Genomic DNA, 21,946 nt, shown 5'->3' on the forward strand with positions numbered 1-21,946 from the left:
GGCAGTAAAAGTAGTATCCCCAGTCTTTTTATTTAATAGAGAAGAAAGAGTAGCAAAAACTGGAGGTGATCTAGTGCTCACCCACTGACAGTATCTGAATCCTTACTTCTTAAAGAGACTGAGCTATAATGTGCTGAAGGGAAGCACATTGGTTTTTTTGGTCAGTTTTTTAACTCTTCCTGAAATGGGGAAAGTGAACCTCTCAGAATTAATGCATGGATTTTGTTTCATGATTTTCTGAAGTGTGGTTGGTTGAGGTCTATCCCCCTTGCATTTTAGAACCAGTGTCTCAGGAGGACTTGGTGCCTTAGTGTATCTGATTACAAAGAATAGCCTTAGTAAAGTAAATGTCCTTGTTTGCCTAAAATTCTGCATAGCTTAAGTGCTTTATTGCATTGAGTCTGCTTTTTGTTTGATGAGATGCATCTTAAATCTGTTTTATTGATATTCTTTGGAATTTTTTTGCCAGTAATAACTACAAATATAGATATGCCTACAGTACATAAAGCAGAAGCCTAATAAGAACAAATGTGCTCTGCAATTTGTGCATTGCAAAGTGAAAACGGAGGGCCAGGTCCTGCAGTGCAAGTGGAAGAGAAACAGATCTGTCTGATTAGTTATGCTATTTATTGCTATGCAAATAAAATAAAAAACAGTCTTTTGCCATGGAGATCCTAAATTGCAGCTGTGAATTGGTGTGAAGTGCTACTGTGTTATTCGGCTTTTAATCCTTTTCTCAGAGAATCACAATATGATTTAACCAAGGTTAAGTTTGTGGAGTTCACAATTGCAGGGTATCTTAGCCACCCAATTTTGGTGGTTTATTCCTTTTTAATATATGTATGTACTGAGTATGGGACTTTCACATACTACTTTAGTAGACTCATGTTTTTTAGTTGTCAAAAGCCCAAATTACACCCAGAAGCCGACTGCAGCCTCCACTGTTGCAGCAACCTCAGAATGGCAGCCTGCCACTGTGCAGCTCAGTAGGCAATTGTGTCCCAGATGTAACCTTATTACACAACCACTTCAGTAATTTTATCATAAGTCTCTTAGAGAGGAAGAAACGTCTGTATCTGAGGTCTGCAAAGGCTGTATCTAAGCCAGATGGTGACAGTCATCATGTAAAAAGGATAACAGAGTGATGTAGGGCTTGGTTGTGCCACATTAATCTCTTGCAGTACCATTGCAATGTATATGTTTCTGTGGATTTGAGTCTAGACTAGTGCAGTAGTGAATCAGGATTACTCATCTTAAAGAAGATGAAAGAGAAACATATCTAATAGCAGTGAATAATTGCTTTTTTGAACTTCTAAAATAGAATATTTAATGGCTAATTTAAAAGGTACCCTTTTCATTCTTTCTAAGAAATAAAGGAATTGATTCTGGTCTGTTGCAGCCTTGGCCTCTTGATTTAGTCTGAAGATGATGCTTGGAGGATGAATAACTAATTTATAGTGGGTTTACTTAAGAATATGCCTAGAAAAGCATCTTACTGATCTGTAAGCTCTTCTTTTATGCAGGTTTCTCAGTTGCGGCATGAACTCTCCATGAAAGATGAGCTGCTCCAGTTCTATACTAGTGCTGCTGAAGAGAGTGAGCCGGAGTCCGTCTGTTCCACCCCGTAGGTTATCAATCTACAACATTGAACCTTCATCTGGTATTAGGCAGGGGTAGTTTGGGCAATTTGATAGCTTTGAAAATTGGTAAAATGATCCCTGTATTGGCTCAAACTATAAATGAGACTCTGAACTTGGTACATGGCACCAGCTGGAAGGATTTGCACTGGACCAGCTGGCTGTAGTGGTGCCAGGAGAGAGTCAGGACGGAGAAGTACATGAGGAGGCTGCAGACGTGGCTCTGTAACTTTGACAGGAACTGAGTCACAGTGGTGGTGAGACAGACATAGGTCCCACTTACCATACCCCACTACACCACATACCTTTGCACACTGCACTAGAACGTGCTACGTGTGTGACCTTTGTGCTAGGAAGGACCTGAGGGCACTGTGAAAAGTTCTAAGCAGAGGGAAGGAAATAAGAATGGTTTATAGCTTGGGTTTTGGGCATTTAGCTGGCTGAACAGCATCGCAGGCTCTGAGGGGCTATCTGCCCTTGCTTGCAGTTACTGCTGTGTTGTGGTGAAGCATGTGCAACACTAATCAGCAAGCTATTGGGTTGCTCCCTGTGTTAAGTTGGTTTCCTTTCTCATAGCCTTGGCTGAATAACTTTTTCATAGGAAGTGTGGGGAAACAATAAATAAATAAATAATCTTTTAAAAATCACTGCAAATACATTGCTGCCCAAACATACTGGCATGAACAAAGCTGTATTTCATGTGGCTGCGACTGGTTTTGAGACCTCTTTTCACTCTGTTCTCCTTTGAGATTGGTCTTAATACAGGTAAAAATTAATAGAACTGTTGTTTTTTTAATAAGGCTGAAGAGGAATGAATCTTCTTCCTCCGTCCAGAATTACTTTCACTTGGATTCTCTTCAAAAGAAACTCAAGGACCTTGAAGAGGAGAATGTTGTGCTTAGATCTGAGGTGAAATTGCTCCCTTTGTGTTTTGCTTAGCACAGTTGTTCATTTAAATGTCAGAACACAGGTATTGAGAAGGGTGTATTAAGGGTTGAGAGAGTCTAATTAAGAGTATATAATTCCACATGACACATCTCTTTGTAGTTGTTTAGTCACCATCCTTTATCCTTCTAAGTGAAGGAAAGGCTTGAAACATGGAAGCTGTGTGAAGCTACATGCGAAGCAATTTCTTTGCCCGAAGAATGTGCAGGAGCATGGGCAGGTTTTGGAGTCTAGAACAGCACTTAGAAACAGGTTTTAAAGGGCTGGCCTGGTAGATATGTGTGGCTTTAGCTGCAGATGTGAAGTTTGTAGGCTGGCATCGTCTTGTATAAATTCAGTGTTTGTCAAAATAGAAATTGCTTGCCTAAGTTTGGATTACATATCTTCAATTTGTGTTTCAAGTCAGGCTGTTAATATTTTAAGTCGAATGTGTTTTTCTTGCCTTTTCTTTCTGACAATATTCCGTTTGTATCACAGACATTTTCCATAAGTTTATTTACTGTTCCTTGTTTGTCAGAGATAACACTTCGTAATTGAATATCTGATGAATAATTTTATATTAATTTTCAATGCAACATTTGAACTTTGGGAGTATGTTACCCTTTTGCAAACATATAGCAGAAGAAATACTTTTGAGCTAAGAATCAATGTGGGAAAACAGTATCATTACCACTTTCTACTGCAAGCGCAGGGCCTGTTGCACACAGTGTCACATCTTTTGACAAGACATGGTGTAATGGAGCATTAAGAAGTTGTGCAAGGAGGACGAGCAATAGGTGGTTTGAGAATAATGAAGGTAGGGTTAGAATCGAGACAGCCACTGGATCAGGAGCTGATAGGAGAACCCCACGTACTGTGGGGAACTTACTTCCCTTCCAGGGAGATGCAGGGTAGAGCCAAACCTGAAACGTCTGAGCCATGCATCTCTCCATAGATGCAGCCCATGGGTGTCTGTGCATGCACCCCCAGCACTCAGAATAGATTACAGACCTATTGAGATAGTGCCAGACAGAACCAGCTGGGCGCAGCCACGCTCCACTTGGCACTCCTAGAATCAGAGCAGAAAAGACAAATTAGGAAAGGAGTTAGCACCGAGGTTTTATGTGGGATATATAATTACAGTGCCAAATTTCAAATACTATCTGAATGTTTTTTAAATACTTGAGTGCTTAGTTCAGTTATTGAAACCAAGCATTTAATTAGTTTGTGGTAATACCTAGCTTTATTCAGGTGACCAGATCAAGCTCTGTATACTAATGTTCTGTATGTTCAGGGCTAGGGCTTTTTTTTATTTTAAGAGCAAAATAACACAAGTGACACCTAGTGGGCATGTGGTGATAATGATGCAAGTTTCTCCATACAGTCATGTCTCTGCTGAATGTTCACCTGGCCCCTTTTTCCAGAATGCGAGGGAGGGCAGACAAAAACTGTAGTTTGTCACTGTCTTCTTGGAGGAGAGATTAGGAAAGCTTGTCTTTCTGAAGCAGATGGAAATGCAGCAACAGACTGGCAAAGAACAAGTGTGCTAATGTAACACATTTGATGTGGATTTCTTGAATAGGCCTGTCAGCTGAAGACTGAAACAATTACTTACGAAGAGAAAGAACAACAGCTTGTCAATGACTGTGTGAAAGAGCTAAGTATGTCCTTATTTCTTTTCCCTTCTCATTCAAGGTTGTTCAGTTAAAAAAAAAAAAGACAACTGAGTCATATTAGTCAGCCATGTTTTTCTATGGTACTTATTTTCCTTATATAACAATGGTTGTGAGGAGAAAATTTCTGGCTGAAATTTCATAGCAAAAATTTCTGGGTGTAAGTTAAATCTTTATCAGTTGCAAAACAGTTTTGCATAGAAAACGCTACTGCTAAGGGGAAGTACAGCCTCCTTTCCCACATGAACACTTTGTGTTTTTCTGATTTTGTGTCCTACTGCTGTTTTTTGAAAATACTTTGCTGTGTATTGGGGAAGGATTCTGCTGAATCAAGTGATGTTCTGAAAGAACATCTTTCTGCTTACTTTTCTGCTTTTGGGTTTGTAAAGTTAATTGTAATCACTTATTTTAAAGGGGATGCAAACATCCAGATTGCCAATATCTCCGAAGAGTTAGCAAAGAAAACCGAAGATGCCGCCCGGCAGCAGGAAGAAATCACCCATCTTCTCTCTCAGATAGTTGATCTGCAGAAAAAGGCAAAAGCTGTAAGGAATTCAGTTGCAAGACTGCTGTTGTGATTTGCTGCTGTTGTGATTTGCTGCTATTGTAGCTGAAAGACAAGTTACAATCCTCTCTATAGTAGAGCCCAAAGGAAATTTTCCACCATCCTTCTCTGGGTGACCTTGTTTGCTGTTTAATACTTGACTGGAAAGCATCAATTTATCAAGAGATGCGCATATGAGATCTCAAATACAGTAGTTAAATTTATTTTAAATATTAGATGTGAAATTCTGTACTAAACTTAATGACTTTGGTAAAACAAGAATACCAGTACAAGTATTTCAGTGGGCACATACTTACTAGTTTTAGGGTCCTGGAGGTTCAATTAGCAGGGCACAGACTAACGCTGGGTGTTCTTATATTAACATTTTAAAGTGTTGTTTAAATGTTTTTAAACTAACGTGTGGACCAGTATTGCTACAGAGAGAGTCTTGAGAAAAGTTAAAATTTTCCATTTTAACTCTGTAGTATAGGATACAAACATCATCACAGGACAGAACATCGCAGCATTTCTAACTTTTTGGTGTATTTTAGTGTGCGGTTGAAAATGAAGAACTTGTCCAGCATTTGGGAGCAGCTAAAGATGCCCAGAGACAGCTCACAGCAGAGGTGGGTACATTACTTAGTATTACAATAATTTAGTACTAAAGCAATGGCTGTTCACTTTACCATGGGAATTGTAGTCTAAGCTGAAATAGAAGTATTAAATAATTTTGGTTATGTATACGGAATGAAGAAGTGTTTATGTTCCTGGTAGAGTTCAAAACCTTTTCCTTCCTGTTCTCCTTCATCTGGCACACATTTTGAAAAACTGAGGCTTATGAGCTAGGTAGGAACCCCTTTAGAGGTTGACTTCTCCAGACTGGTAGTTTAAACCTATTTTGAATAGTGAAATAACATGGAAAAGCTCATATATACTGTATTTGTTCAGCAAATAAACCGAAGACAGTCTAGGATTGCTACATTCACATGAACAAAATGGATGAAATAAAATTACTTAGTTTAGGAAAAAAATGTGCTAAAGCTTGATCCCCTTGTGATGTGTTTGCATTTGGAATACTTGGTGTTGGAGGTGGGAATGCCCATAGAAACTTTCCCTGCTGATGAGCCTTCTGTATCTGTGGTGCTCCACAGAGACTGAGCTCGTGCTTCTTCATCCCTTACTTGGGAAAGACATTAACAGCATCTCTGTTTCTAAGCCAAGTAGCTTATTGTTGTGAAACTTACAGGAATGTGGTATTTCAGACTTCTGCCCCTTTGACAAACTTGTTTGAAACAGCATATGAGCTCAAAAACCATTAGGGTACACAGACAGAGTGATTACATAAGATAGATTTCCTGAGAAAGTCAAGCTAAATATAAGGCATGGTGTTAGGCTGTTGGAAGTTATACATGTGTATATATATATGTACATGTGTATGTAAGTCTTGGTTTTAAGATGCCTAAGTCCTTTGAAACACTGTGAAATGTCTTGTTCTTTTCCTGTGCTGTTTGCCACTGTGGTCATCGTGGCAGTAATTAGGCACTATACCTGATAAGACTAAAGATATGTTTAGCTCTCTATCTTCTCCTTAACAGTGGCTTCATGTAGCTATGAAGGACAGGAAATGGAGCAAGGAGTTCCTCCCCCTCCAACCCTTCCTGTTACTACTCCATATTATTTATTAGTTTTCAATGATAGTCACTCCTTGGAGTTCTTTTCCTTTAAGAAGAGTGAGATATTCTTTACTACACCATTATCCTTTACCAGTGTGAAAAGAATTTGCAGACTTTTTGTGATGATAGTGCAGCCCATAAGGTCTTGGACTGTTTTCTGTATGTTACAGTTGCGGGAGCTGGAAGACAAGTATGCAGAGTGCATGGAAATGCTTCATGAGGCTCAAGAAGAGCTGAAAAACCTTAGGAACAAGACTATGCCAAATGCCATTTCACGTCGGTACCACTCTCTTGGTCTCTTCCCTATGGTAAGCAGATTTAAGAAAAACTGCACATACCAGAAAACAACCAAACAAAGGAAATACGAGTGTTTGCATCTGTCTTACAGCTTCAGGGATGGAATGCTAGGCTGGACATGAGTGTGGATGCAGTGTTTATTTATATAGTGTTAAAGGGTAACTGAGTGATCAGTTTTGCAGATCTGGTTCTGAAACAGTGGTGCTGTGCAGCTACTTGGTTTTGCTGCACTATCATTTACTACCTGCAGCTGGCTGTGTTTATGCTGTGAAACATGGGTAGCACTAACAGGTTGTTACATAGCTTTGTGTGTCTTTGTTATGCATCTCCTGTACTGTGGTGACTGATTTTCAGTAGAAGCTTCCTGTTTTTATTCAGTATCCTTGGTGATGTAACTTCCTGATAGGATAATGGTTTCCAGACATGACATGCTTCTAGTCACTCATGATATATGTTCTAGTTCTTCAGTATTTGATAGGTTACAGATATATTCTTGTTTTAGGGTCACTGAAAATTCAGTGGTTCATTAAAAGAATATTTTTTGCTAATATGTATTATGGCAACATCAATAATGGTAGTGTCACTGGTGTTATCAACTCTTATTTACCTACTTTCATTGGATTATGACATTGTGCATTTAAAGCAGTGCCCTCAACCAAATGAGAAAAAAAGAGTGGGTAAGAACGTCTGGGTAAATTCAGCGTGTGGCTCTGCTTGCCTGTATATCTCTAGAATAATTGCATTATTTCTGAGGGCAATTACACCAGAGGAGTTTTATTTTGGGTTACATTAATGTAATCAAGCAGCAGAATGTGGCCCTCCTTGTCTTTAGCTGTGTCTCATCTTAACTGCTGAGGAAGAACACAGATTCTATTTGTGCTTGCAAGAAGTAAATGGTCAGCAAAGGCTTAGCTTGCCTTTTTGTGTTCCCTTCTGAAACTGAATGCAGGCCAGTTTAAAGTGCAGACATTTAATAATACAAGTTGTACTTGCACAGATGCGGTTGAAAACTAGCTGTGAAAAGTATGCTTGTGCTGAGATAAGTTTGTGTTTTGTATAAAAATGATTTTCAAATGTTGAATCATGTTACCAAGGATCATTTAGATTTGTGAATGTTTGACACTTATACCCTGCACTTAACTACATTTAGGAAGTAAAACTTACTGACCAGCATTGGAAAATTGTCAGCTTGTCACCTTTAACCCTATGGGGGAAGAATATAATGCTTCATGCTAAGAACCATGTCTTTTTTGTGGGTGAGTGAGTAATGTTGTGAAAGGGAAGAGTGTTTTCTGTTTATTTTAAATTAAAAAACATTAAGCAAAACCTTACAGATGAAAGGTAGTTGTTACTGAGTAGGGAATTTAGCCTGAGAAGTTGGAGCACCTGAATTCTGTTGTTGCCTGTGATGGTTTTTTAGGGTCTTTGACAGATGTTGTGTCCTCAGATGGTAAGTATGTAGCACTATGAAGCTACGCCATAATTTGTCAGTGATTTAGATATATTCATTGGTCTTCCAACTTTCCAGTCAATGTTCATTTTTAAACCTTTTTTTCTGGCATGAATTAATAATTTCATAAAAATAATTATTTTCTGCAATAACAATCTATTAATACTATGATATTTGTTTTTTCTTTTGTGCTTATTTTTAACAGGATTCTTTGGCAGCAGAGATAGAAGGGTCAATGAGGAAAGAACTGCATTTAGATGAACCCGACTCTCCTGACTTGGCGTATGACTGAAAAGAATTAGTTCCTAATTGATTTATTGATTATATCTGAAGTTAATTGTTATTTGATGAGAAGGGAGAAGACAGGAAATAGTTGAGCTAGGAATTTAGAAAGAAGTATTTCTGGCAGACTGTGAATGATAGAGAAAGAAAAAGAAATTGTCTGGTTATTGGGGTGGTTATATGTTCGACTAGAGCTACCAAATGAACATTCCTACATATAGATTTTACCTCGAATTATGAACTATTTGTCCTCATTCGCAAGTGCTGAGAATGAGAAAAGGTTTGTTTTCTTGTGTGTTACCATGCTAGTTTCTTCACTTACATGATTATGAAATGAGTTCAGTTCCTCAGGTTCTCTCCTCAGGTGTTATAACAGAAGTTGTGAGGGTAAGGATTGATCTAATCCGATTTTTACAGGGAGAACATCCATGCAGAAAGGGATTCAGATTGGGTGCTTACAGTGTGATGCACATTACACCTGTGCTAAAGTTCTCTAGAATTAAACAGGAGAGTGGTTTGAAACAAGTTAAGTATTTGTGACAGTCCAAAAGCTATAGATAGGTACAGCTTGGCAGAAGTGGCCTCACTGATACCAGTTGCACGTGTACTCCAGTAGGTTTATCTCACCTATTTGTGCAAAGCATGGACTGGTTAAATTGAAAGCAGTTAATCCCATGTAGAGGATTTCACAAAGAAAGGACAGTCAGAGAAGGTACAATTGCCTGTTCCCAGAAGCCTTCAAAGTATATTTATGAAAACCTTGACACATACTTAACCCTTCTGTGAGCCTGAGCCAAGAATTATAAATGAGGCTTTGATAGAGTGAAACGTTGATTAGAAAAATGTAAGATCAGAAAGATTCGAACATGCTCAAACCCCATAGGATCCTTTTGTCCTTCCAAAGTAATCTAACTTAAGGATAGTATAACTTCTTTAGAATGTCTTTTATATTGCTATGCATGCACCAAAGAAGGATACCTGGTTTTGGTTTCATGGCCTGCCTTAGTTTTATTTATTTGCTCAGCAGTACTAACGGTGACCTCTGTGGGACCGTTTGTTGACAGATGCTCTTAGATTCAGCCTCTTAAAGATAGACAACTGTAGGCTTGGAGCCTACACACATAGGTCACAACTGTTGAGCACTCGTGGACAGAAGGAAAGAAATTTATATGACCTTTAAGTTGGAAGGGATGTGCTGTTCTTGTGTTCAGCCATTGTTGAACTGTAAAACAAAGCATTAATTACATTTTAGGACAAGTTTGTCAAGAAATTTCTGCTGAAGGGTCATCTGATCTTAATCTTGAAGCAGATGAACAATGCTTGTTATGATATCAGGACAATGGTGATAAAGAATGAACTGTAGAAGTAGGTAAAAAATCAGGTTTCCAGCCTTGACAGCCTCTCTCTAGACTCTTGCTCCATTATATTTCTGGTTATTTGGGGTTTTTTTAACAAACTGTTACCTGTTTCTCTGCTCCTTCTTAAGGTAAGAAGGCACTGTGTGATTATTAACTGTTTTTATGTCTTACCAGTCATCAGAAGCGGGTCTTCGAGACGGTGAGGAATGTTAACCAAGTTGTCAAGCAGAGATCCATGACTCCGTCTCCAATGAATATCCCAGGCTCTAACCAGTCCTCTGCTATGAACTCAGTCATGTCGAGCTGTGTCAGCACTCCACGTTCCAGTTTCTATGGGGGAGACATCTCTAACATCGTGATAGACAACAAGACCAATAGCATCATCCTAGAGACAGAATCCTCTGACAATGGGTCAGTACTGTAGCACTGGGCTTTGCTTTTGCTTTGTTTCTGACATGAAGACAAAGTGTTTCTATTTTCCTCTGTCTTACATTGTGCAGTTAACACAGTGACGTGCATCTTCAAAAGTTACTTTATTTTGTGCTTATAGTTCTTGAGCACTCAAGTTTATTTAAAAAGGAAAGCTTTTTGAAAGTACTGTGCATCAGTGTCTGCAGCTTGCACCTGTTCCGAAATGCAGCAGCACCAGGTGATGTTAATCCACCCTTTATCTTTGCAACTGTGGGTCTACACTTAAAACTAATTATATTTTCACTATTTTAATATAGGAGGTTGTGATCTAAATTGCAGCTACAGCTAACTCTTTTGGTCCTAAAAATAAATGAAGTGTGTGTTTGTAAGTTACCTTGTGAACTTGTAAAACTTGAAAACTTGTGAACGAACTCAATCAGAACTTTGCTCTTCTCAGTTCTTGTATCTTTCCTCAGTACAGCTTCACACTATGCTGTGTATACTTTTAAGTAAAAATGACTTAATATCTCTAAACAATGTCTATTTGTCAGCATAATATACTCTTGTGACTCATTATGGTATTCTTGCAGCATTGACCCTGTGAGATGTGGCCTGCTTACCTGAGTTTGTATAACCGTAAGAGATACATGACATCTCTCAGCTCCTTCTAGGTGATAGCTCTTAAGTAAAGCACAGCTTTTCTAACCAGCAGTTTCCAGGCAGGAACTAGGATTCAGAACAGTTTTAGTATGAAAGAAAATGAAAATATTGGTGTTTGCCTTTTGAACTTTCTGTGCAAGAAGCAAATTGTTCCCAGATGTAGTAATTTAAAGGTATTGGCGAATGTCTCAAAACTGTCATGTGGAAGTTTTAAGCACATCTAAGATTATTTTTTTCTCTGCCTCCCCTCTTTTTTCTTGTGTGTGTTTGTGTCCTCTATTATGTTTTAGAAATGAAGATAGGATGAAGAAGCCTGGAACTCCAGGGACTCCAGGCTCCAGTGACCTAGAGACTGCCCTTCGCAGGCTGTCCCTCAGGCGGGAGAATTACCTCTCGGAGCGGAAGTTCTTTGAAGAAGAGCAGGAAAGGAAATTGCGGGAACTGGCAGAAAAGGGCGAACTCCAGAGTGGCTCCGTGACCCCTACAGAGAGCATCATGTCGCTGGGCACTCACTCCAGATTTTCAGAATTCACTGGATATTCAGGAATGTCGATCAGCAGTCGCTCCTACCTGCCAGAAAAGCTTCAGATTGTGAAACCACTAGAAGGTGATAACAAAGGGCCTCGGCCTTTATCTGTTCTTCTTAGTGACTCTTTGTGGTCTCTTATACATCACCAGAAAGCAGGAAATCTTTGCAATACATATTCTTTTTACTTTCGAGACAGTAATCCACGCTGTTGGTTTGAAATCTTCTAACTACCACATTTTTCCTCAAGCCTTAAAAGTGTTAGGAAACAATTCCCACCATGGCAGTAAAATAAATGTTATAGGGCACACGTGCATCAGCAGTGCAGCCTTATGTCTAACATAAATCCCAATGTTTCCGTTTCATACTTAGAAAAGGAAGGTCGTTGAGTTTCTGAAATGTAAGCAATAGGTGTATTAGTTAATCAAATCTCAGTTCTGCAAATCGGTGTCTGGAAACACCTTCACCTACTTCAGATAGTCCAGTTGGTCTAATAGGTCTGTTTTTTGATTAAAAATTACCTCTGGACTTTATTGGCTGTTGGAGTGGCCACACATGAGTCACTATGGCTTGGGTTTTATGTGTGAAATTATGTGGGGTTTTTTGAGTCATATTTCCTCCATATATTGTCTCAGAAGAAGGCAAGATACAGGTAGATGGGCCATAGGCTGAGGGCTAGAGCTTTATTTCAGAATTAAGTGCATTTCTGTAGTCTGCCTAACAAAGGTGTCAGAGCACATGTAGTATAGTCTATGTGACTTTTTTCAGTTTTTTCAGGTAGTTGCTGGAAGTTAAAGTAAATTCCTTCAGTTTTTAAACAAAGTGAAGCTGTTTTCCTATAGCACTTCATAGATGTGCTAGTTACATCATTTAGCTTTGGTTTATCTCTCTCTTCCTTAAACAGAACTCTGGTGTTACATTACATTGTCTATGTGTGTTTTAATTACAGAAGTTCCCTTTTTCATGTTTTTAAAACAACTTATCTATAAGGAGCATTTAGCATGATGCATATTCAGAAGCAAAATAACCCTTCTTGTATCCTGAAGAAAGTGTTGTGCTGTATCTGCGTATTCAAATGAAACTATAGCCATAGCGCACAAGTCCATACTGTTCAGCAGATTGCAGTAGTTTGTTTTCATGACTGCTTTTAAATGGTCGTGAAAATTCTTGTACCACTTAAGGGAAGGGATGATCCAGCTTTGTTTCAGTTACTGGTTGCTACCACTGTAAGAGATTTCTGTCACCATCCCATTATATCTGCTTTTTTCTTCCAATAAACTCTTCAAGTCTTTATCATCTCTCTGTCTGTCTGGGTGATTTTTTTTCCTGAGTTTGTTAATTGTTCTCACTGGGTGATTTTTTTTCCTAAAAAGCATTGCACCTTTTCAATAGTTCTCATGTCTGGTTTTACAACTCATTTGTAGTATGATCATGTCTGCCTGTTTCATGAGTTTAGTGTTTATCTTTTATTAAATACATGTTTATAATTCTTTTCCTCACTTCAGCTTAGTTTCTTTCCCGAGTATTTTTCATGAGATTTAACTTTTTTGTTTTTTAAATTTCATGGACACTTTCATGCTACTGGGGCAAAATAGTCTGCTGTACCTGCAGACTGTTATCAGTAGTTATGCCTTTGGTTTTTATTGCTGTTTTCCTAAGGATGCTCATGCCATAAAACTGGGAAAGAAAATGTCTGTTCTATAATACATTTCAGGTTAGTGGCTATTATTCCTTAAACGCAATCTCTTCAATCCCACAGTAAAATAAAAAGGGTGACTGAAGCACTAGGAAATGAATCTTCTTTTGCACTTCAAAGAAAAACCCAAAACCAAACCAAAAACCCCAACCCAAAACCAAAAAACTGCTTTCTTTCATTCGAAATAGTCTGATTGCTTGATTTGACTTGCTCTAGTCAGTCTGGTGGGTGTGTTGGTTTGGTTTGGTTTTTGTTTTTAAACTGTGCATCTGCAGCTTGTTGTACCATAAGCATGAAAGAGCACTCCCTGTGTCCTCTAGGAAAACTGGAACCTTGGATTGATTTGTTGTGGCAGCAACAAATTGTGATTTTTCCAAGCTTGCTCTGACCCCCATGGTATACATGCTATAATGTAGATATCAGGAATAGAAAAAACAAACTCTAATAATATACTTAATTTTGCTTTTAAATGTCTTCTTAATTCAGGCAGTCCTGCTGTTGCACATCAATTCCCTCATGCCAGCTTTTTCTGATAGCATAATTTACAAAAACTCTCTTGTTAGAAGCCCAGGACTGAATATAGGCCAAGGTGTTGTATTCATCCCTTCAATTTGGCTCAATTTTGTTGTTGTTGTTGTTGTGTTTAATTAAAAGGTAGTTGACAACTGTTGCATTGCTTTCTGCATTAGTGTTAAGTTTCTGTATGGAAAAATTAAAGCTCTCTTTAACACATTTTATGAGATCAAGATTAAAGTAACAGAGGTGGAGAAAAACGTAAATATCCTTCTTTTTCTGATGAAGCTTAGGTCACTTTGATTTCCAGTTTCCAAAAGAAATTAATAATGTGTAATGTTGATAGAAATGTTAAAGCTCAAAATGCAGATATTCTGATGAGTATATTTCCATAGGAAAGATAAAAAATGTTATCAATATATTGCTTGTATTTTGTAGATTTTTTTCTTAGTATAAATTTTGGTGAGCTATAAGGTGAAAAAGATTACATCTTCAGAGGCTTGCATATAGAAGTTAATTAGCAACATGATTTTATGCTTGCATACTGTGCAGAGATAAGTTTTGATTTCTGGTGTTTTTCTGTAACTTGTGAGGGTTTTGTCATGCCGCATTGCTTAAGACTTGACAATATCTGGCACTTCTCCATGTTCTTGAATATTTCTTTTACGTGAAAGCAAAAAACCTTGACCTTTGTGACAAATAAGGAAGAAATACAAGTTATAGGGATGTTTTCATCATTATTTATTTTGGGTTTGTAATTGTTTGTACTTCTTGAGCCTCAAAAGTACCCATCAGTCTGAATCCTTTTTAAAATCCTTTAAAAATAATTTTAAAATAGCGTCATTATCCGAAGTAATCTAGCTGATCAAATTATTCTGAGCTAAAAATTACTCATTTAAAAAAGTGAGATAGACTTAATTTAAATGCTACTCATTGATCTCAGTCATTCTACAGAAGGGCATTTTCCCTGTTCACGTCCTATTTACAGTAAGCTTCCTGTAATGCAATATCTTTATTGTGAAATGATAGTTATTCTCATTCAGTAGGATTTTTCTTGGATGCAAAATAATCTGTATAAGAGCCATCCCTTCCTTAGTTATTACAGTGATTTAGATTTTCACATATACTATGTGATGGATTGAATATTCTTGGTCTTTGAATACTGGTGGGACGTTTGTATGCCAGCTTGTTGACTGAGTCAGTGTTCTGCTTTGGGGAGAGGGGACAGGAACAAGACAACAAAAACTGCTCTGATTTGAGCTGGCAGAGATGAAAATAAAGATGTTTTGTTTGTGTCACAGGACCCAGAATGAATAGTTTTAAGTCGCATGTTACAGCATAGTAATGATTGGTGGACACGCGGATCAACTTAAGCCCTGGCAAGCAGTGTTTAATCACTACTTAAGGAATCAGATAAATCCTTCCTGACTTAAGTGGGCCCATCTCAGTGTATATACCAATCTAACTTGATACATTGCTATTTCTGACTCACTGTCTCCTATTAAATGCTGAATATTGAACGCTTGTCTCTGTAAAATGCACTTCTTTCTTCACTCAAAACATTTTTCTGCCAAGGATGAAGCTACAGGTACAGTAGCATTTAGTTATGCAGTAGCTGAATTCTTGTAGCATAGGGGCTCAGATAGAGGCCATGCAAGTATTTAGACTTGATGTATAGGTCAGAGGTATTTTCTGCTTACATGTGCCTGGAGTTTTTGTGGCTTTCTAATGTATGCTAGAAAGCTGAAATTGCTGTGCAGTCTGTGTGACTACTGTCCTGCTGTTATCCACCAGTAGTAAATTCTGTCAAGTTTTCAGCACCTTTCTTAGTGTGAGCTTAATGTGGGAATATGTGGTGTGTGTTCCTCTTAGAGCTTTCTGTGATGGTGCTCAGATCAACTAAATCAAAGTGTAAATTCTTTCTACTCCTGCTTAATCCTGTGAATTTAGGGGGATGAGAATATTGACAGGGAGGGGATGTGCATGTGCACAGGTGTGCTACATCTTGCCATCAGACTTTGCCTATTGAAGTGCTGATGTGATCGGTTTATTTCTTATAGAACTGGGAATGCTGAAGAGTAGCACGGTAGCATGTGTTCTTAGAGATATTAAAGCCTAGAAATATTAAACCCAGAAACATTGAAGGTTTGGAACTCCCAAACCTTTGATCTTCTGGATAAACGAAGTGAGATTTTCTGCTTTTTAGGTCCTGGATTGACCAGTGATTTATTTCGGTTGTCTTTATGTTTCCGTTTCAAGGTTCTGCCACTTTGCACCACTGGCAGCAGCTGGCTCAGCCTCACCTGGGTGGGATCCTGGACCCGAGGCCCGGGGTTGTCACTAAGGGCTTCAGGACCCTGGACCTGGACCTGGATGAAGTATACTGCCTTAATGACTATGAGGAAGATGAGACAGGTGACATTTCTTACAAGGGCCTAACTACCTCGACGCCAGTTCAGCACACAGAGACCTCAGGTGAGAGGTCACAAGCACAAGTGACTGTTTCAGACAACAAGAATAACCCCCGCCAATCTCAGGCTTTCACAGAGGAGATGCAGGAGTCCACGACTGACGATGATGAGGGGTCTGGTGAGGGAAACTCATTAAGTCCAGTAAAACTGACATCTTTACAGGATTTTGATTACTGGGCCATTCTCGCATCTCTCCAGAACAGCATCCATAGTATTGCTTTGTGTGTAGCACCTGCACGTTAATGCGTGCAGTAGTTAGAACATAACCATTCTAACATTGGCTCAAAAATCCTTTCTTTAACAGTCTTTTAATTTGACTTCTTTTTTTCATAACAGCATCTGTGGTCAATCTTTTATTCTATTTTGATAAGAGAAGGCTGCTAAAAGGAAGTGGTTCATTCACAGACCTTTGTGTGGCACATATGCAACTTGTATGTGTATTGAGTGCACGCTTTTCAGTGTATATAATGTATAGACCATATATATTTTGTGTGATGATATTTTTCTGGCTGTTCATAAGAGGTGATGCCATACTTTAGATTTTGTACTTTGGGGAAAAAACAAAGATGAAACTATGACAAAAGGTGCATCTAAGTTGCCTTTGCTGAAACAAATGGAAGTGCCTTGAAAATGAAGCAGAGAAATTTTGCAAGTTTAATACAGTTACCTCAGATCAAGTTACCTGTTTTTGAATTCTTTTTGATGTAAAGAATTAAGAGGATGTTTTTATACAGTGGATAATGATATTTCCCTCATTCTCTCTCCACCACACTATTAAATTCTATACTTCCTATTTATACCATATTAAGACTTGAACACTTTTAAATGTCGCAGTACTGCATGAGTTTTTAGATACTCTGAACTGACATTTGCAGTCCGTATATTGCACAAGGCTACAGGTTCTCAGACTACAGATGCATTTTCTGTTTGTGCAGTTTTTGTTGTTGATTTGGGGGGCAGGTGTTTTGTTCTGTTTTAATAAGCTGTATAGGAGTGCTAGTCTTCATTAAGATTTGCTACTGGAAAAGAATTGTGTTTAGTTCAAAATTGGAAAACTATCAGAAATCCGTTCTTTTTTCTCCCCAAGATTTCTTGTTTTTACATAGCTACTTTCAATGAGGACACTTCCTTCACCCTTCTTTCTCTGGGATAAATAATAATTTATTATTTGACTGGTATTTGGAAGATTAGATTGTCTCAGGGCTAGACCATACTATTTCTGTTATTTTTGTGAAGTGCAGAGTATCATCAGCTCTCACTGAAAAGGCAGTACAGTGCTTTCAGCTATTGACTGTAAGCTACTTTTTGCAGTCAGTTGTATTAAGATTAAACTTAGTAGAGTCATTTAAGTTGGAAAAGATCCTTAAGATCACAGAGTCCAACAGTTAACCTAACACTGCTAAACCATGTCCCTAAGCACCACATCTACTCGTCTTTTAACTACCTCCGAAGATGGTAACTCAACCACTTCCCTGGGTAGCCTGTTCCAATGCTTGAATGTTCAAATCCTTCAACTTCCCTTTCCATTGGCAAAAATTGTCTTTATTCTAGGAGATATATTGCCCATGAATAGTAATTATATTAACTTTTTTATATTAATATGGAAGTAAATAATGCCTCCACAGGAGCCGTGTACAGTTTTGGGTATTATCCAGTTGTTTATAATTCTAAACAGTCTAAGTAACAACAGCAAGAAAAGAAAAAAAGTAGCCCTGTGCTATGGTTACAAACTGGTAAGAAAGGCTAGCATTTCCCGCCGCTTCTTTTTATTGTTACAATTTGAATACAGGTCACTGTTATTAACAGGTTATTCCCTAGTTTACTGCTGATTCCGCCTGGGAAAACTCTAGTTATCTCAGACAAGGTTTTTAAGCATATTCCCTACCTTATAAACTGGCAAAGTAGATAAAAATCTATGAAATTGTCCAACTAATCTTATTTCATCTTCTGTTGTTTGCTGAGTAATTTTAATACTTTACAGAAATAGAGAAGCTGGTCAAAATTACCAACTTGGATTTGCAGAATGAACAAATGCACTGAAAACTCATAATTTCCTACTCTTTATCCTTCCTTCATATTGCCCAGCTGCTTAGGACTTAGGAGTATCCATGAGTCACCACATCATTATTGGTTGCGTTGCTCAAATGAAGTAAAGATACTGCTGTTTCTCTCTTGTTGCAGCAATGTGTTAGGTGGTATACAAGGAGAAGAGTGGATATTTTCAGAGTAGGCACTTACTAATGTGGCAGTGCTTGTTAGGATCCCCAGTCTGCCCACGGAAGAATGCTTTTTGGGAGCAGAGAGAGATGTGTGCTTAACTTATGAATTTAAATATTATGTATTTAAATATTGTGTAGCCATTACTTCTCTTGGAAAAAAACCCCAACAAACCCTTGGCATTCTTTCTGCCTCTCCTTAGATTTCTCTAAGAAATGTAGCGCAGGTAGGAGTGTGTATGGGCATGCGGTTCCTTAGCGTGCTGTCACAAGCACAAGGTTGCACCTTATTGCTTGCATGATTCCAGGCAGCAACATACAGAATAAGCTCTTGCTAGAGAATGTGGAACTAAGATAAAAAGGGAAGGAGTAGAATATCTTGGGTACAGTCTTCAGTGATACTGTTTTTGCTTGTAATCCAACATGGCTCCATCGTGGAAAGATCTAGTTCAAGAGGTTCGTAAAAGCCAGAAAGTATCTCACTATGGTTGCCATGGGCAGGCCGTAGACCATGCCAGTCTAGAGCTACAGTTCTAGAGAACAAAATGTCTTTGGAAGTTTGCCTACAAGAACCCTTCCCAGCAGGTGTAAGTCACCTTAGTCTTTTGGATAGGTGCCTGCTTCATTTGATATGTATGCTTTTGAGGGTTGTATCGTACTACTTTTTCACTGGAGATGTTCTCTGGCAGAGTACTATGAGGTCCTATTTTTACTGCCATTTTGTGGAGTGTAGAGTGCTGCTCAAGATAGGCCCTAAGAGAAGTCATTTTAACATCCAGGCTCAGGAGAGCAAGCATTGCTGGTAGTACTGAAGATGTCTTCTAGTCAAAATAAATGTATTCGGAACAGACTATCAGCTGTTTCTTGTTGAGTGATGGATAGAGTCAGAAATCATTCATCAAAAATAAGAAAAAGTTGTGATCCTTGAATTTTCCTTTCCCTATGTTGAAACCTGTAGTAGCCATTGATACATAAAATAACTTCCTCACTGAATATGCAGATTACATCCCAATCATGGCACTGAATACTTCAGAATAAATTAATGCACATGTAATTTAGGACCTGCAGTTGATCTGTCAGAGCTACTACTGTGTGTGGGCTCAGTAATTTGATGGAGAATTATAAATTTCAGAATTGCAGGTCAAGCCTATTAACCAGGAATATTTTGAAATATGTACGTCTCTTGAGTAGACTCTCAGCATAATTAGAATGGTAAAGAAGTTACAGGACACAGCACTGTTAATACCATCTAGGACAAGTAATTTTTGCAGCACAAATTTTTAGTAACTTTAATATATTTTTTATTCCTTGAAAGAAAATGTAGTATATTATAAAACTGTACAGAGTCTGTTATGGGACAAAGGATTAATGGTTTGATTTGTTGTTTTGTTGTCTTTTTTTTTTTGTTTTATTTCATTGCCTTTCAGGTTTCCTTTAAAAAACCCCAAAACCCAAGCCATTCAAAGCACTTAATAATGTTGTGAATGTTCTCATTTTGAAGTTGGAAGGGCTACGCTTGATCCAGTGTGTGCTTAATTGCCTGCTAGGTTTGGGTGCATGAACTGGTCTCTCAGTACTCGGGTTTGTTAGTTCCACTGATTTATTGTTTTGAACATTATGGAATCAACCCTCTTGTACATCACATTTAGACCTTAACAATGACATGGAGATCTTTCCAAATAGATGCCTAAAATTATGAAAACACCTAATCAATGTCTTATGTTTGAGTTGTTTTTAGCAGGATTACTATATGTGCTTCTAAGAGGTTACCACTGTACAGAAAAGCAATAAATTTTGTAACTCTTCTTAGAACTAAAGTATTGATGCATATTTAAATATATTTTATTTTCAAATGGCATGAATATTTCACAGTAGTTATTTCTTTAAGAAAAATCTGTCAGCATTTGCTATGAGTCCTGTAAAAATGCTAGAATTTTAATTTGGGTTCCCAGCCTGCATGCGATCATGTTGAAGCCACAGTAAATACGTTGAATTCTTATGTCTGTGCTCCATGGTTAGATAAATATGAGAAGGAGACCTCAGCCAGAAGAAAGCTGGGAAAATGCCATCCAAATAATACCTGCCTTGGGTCAGTTCTTCATCTCTTGCTGTTTCCAAAGGGAAAATAAATTGAAAGTTTGGAAGTGCAGGTATTCAGAAAATAATTTTATCATCAATTGTTTAAGGAATGTAACAGGAGTAACACTCCTGGCATAGATGCATGGATTCTTGGAGGTTTTGAGCATTCCCGGTTAACCATGAAACCAGTGTTTTCTAAAGGACATTCCAGCAGTATTTTTGGAAGGACACTTGAGGACATCTAAACACCTTTAGGAGAGCACCGTGCTCACATTTTATAGCTGTTGTGTTCATCACCCATCTCTATTTTGGTTTAGTAGTTAACCAGCCATCAGCTGCAACATATCCTGTATTCTCCCTGTTCTGTCAGCCAGGAGTTTTCAGTACAGGTGACACTGGATTTTGGAGCTTTCACCTTCTGTCACCTGGAGGGGATGAACTCTGCTGAATTTAGAGAGTATGTGTAGCAGCCGTTGTGTCCTGTGGATACTAAAGTGGTTTTGTGACCTAGTTTTCAGGAATTTCACTTTACCAAAGAATAGAGTTGGTGATGCAGACTGGCAAAAGTGAAGTCCAGAGCTTGTATCCTGAATGACAGCACACTGTCCATACACTGGAGGGAAAAAGTGCCTCTTAATGGTTCTGCGTTGTTATTCTCTTCCAAAGCAGGCAGAGCTTCCCCCCCCCTCTATTCAGCAATAAAATAAACTTCTAGTGCTTTAAAATACCATCTTCTTCTGTCATTCTAAGGATTCACCAACCTGACTGTCATTCCATCCTTGCCTTACCAGGCTGTGCTAAAAAGATACCCAAATTCTACTGCTAGCTCTGCTGAAAGAGCAGGGAACCAGGTTTCCTCCTTTTGATAAAACACACCAAAGAAGTGATAGGCAGAGTGGCTTGCATCAAAGTTGGGCTAAAACTTTACTTTTGTGCCAGTCTGGATCAAGCCGTATTCTGAAGATTTCTGGTTTTTTTAAGTTCATTTTTGCATAAATCTCTATTTGCCAGAATAGGTATGTATATAAAATGTAAAGATTTACTGGCCGCTGTGAACTCTCTGCCTCCTCACTATTCTTGTAGCAATAGCAGAGAGTTCGAGTTTGGAACCAATGGTACAAAAGTTAATGTTGTTTTAGTACAGCTGCCTCTTACAAGTATTCCTCAAACCCAGTTTGTTTTGACGTGTTTTTGTGGATGAGGCAACCCCCTAGTTTACCTGCTGTAACTTTGTACCTTTTTCTGCATGAGCTGGTTGAAAATCCAGATCATGCCATCTTTGGAAGGTTTCCTGAGCAGAAGATCGTGTCCTGAACTCATCTGTTTCACTCATCGCATCTAGCAGAGTGTCCCGTAAGCTCTGAAACTGGATCTGAAACAGCACTGAGCTACCTAAACTCAGCTTTGGGTTTTGAGTGGGGAAGACTTTGTTTTACCAGAAGATGGCGCTCTCTGCAGTTTGACTAGTGCCTGCTTTGCTTTTTTCTTTTTTTCCCCTCTATTTTTTTACTTCCCCCCCCCCCCCCCTTTTTTCTG

At 38.4% G+C, this 21,946-nt stretch overlaps 1 protein-coding gene across 3 annotated transcripts in view; it reads left to right on the forward strand.

The window, feature by feature from the left end:
• TRAK1 (trafficking protein, kinesin binding 1) overlaps positions 1-21,946 on the forward strand; it is a 54,049-nt gene that overhangs the window by 24,129 nt on the left and 7,974 nt on the right. For 2 of the 3 annotated variants that reach the window (XM_010181487.1, XM_010181488.1), the window contains exons 4-13: positions 1,524-1,624; positions 2,438-2,546; positions 4,144-4,222; positions 4,649-4,779; positions 5,330-5,404; positions 6,622-6,759; positions 8,404-8,480; positions 10,013-10,249; positions 11,200-11,516; positions 15,904-16,358. In XM_010181487.1, coding sequence (XP_010179789.1) covers positions 1,524-1,624; positions 2,438-2,546; positions 4,144-4,222; positions 4,649-4,779; positions 5,330-5,404; positions 6,622-6,759; positions 8,404-8,480; positions 10,013-10,249; positions 11,200-11,516; positions 15,904-16,358 — 1,719 coding nt within the window. Of the gene's footprint in view, positions 1-1,523; positions 1,625-2,437; positions 2,547-4,143; positions 4,223-4,648; positions 4,780-5,329; positions 5,405-6,621; positions 6,760-8,403; positions 8,481-10,012; positions 10,250-11,199; positions 11,517-15,903; positions 16,359-21,946 lie in introns of those variants that run through there. The other variant, XM_010181486.1, reaches the window with a different exon arrangement.

This window comes from Mesitornis unicolor, unplaced genomic scaffold (assembly GCF_000695765.1).
Source record: "Mesitornis unicolor isolate BGI_N332 unplaced genomic scaffold, ASM69576v1 scaffold22663, whole genome shotgun sequence".
In the NCBI taxonomy this organism is placed as follows: Eukaryota; Metazoa; Chordata; class Aves; order Mesitornithiformes; family Mesitornithidae; genus Mesitornis; species Mesitornis unicolor.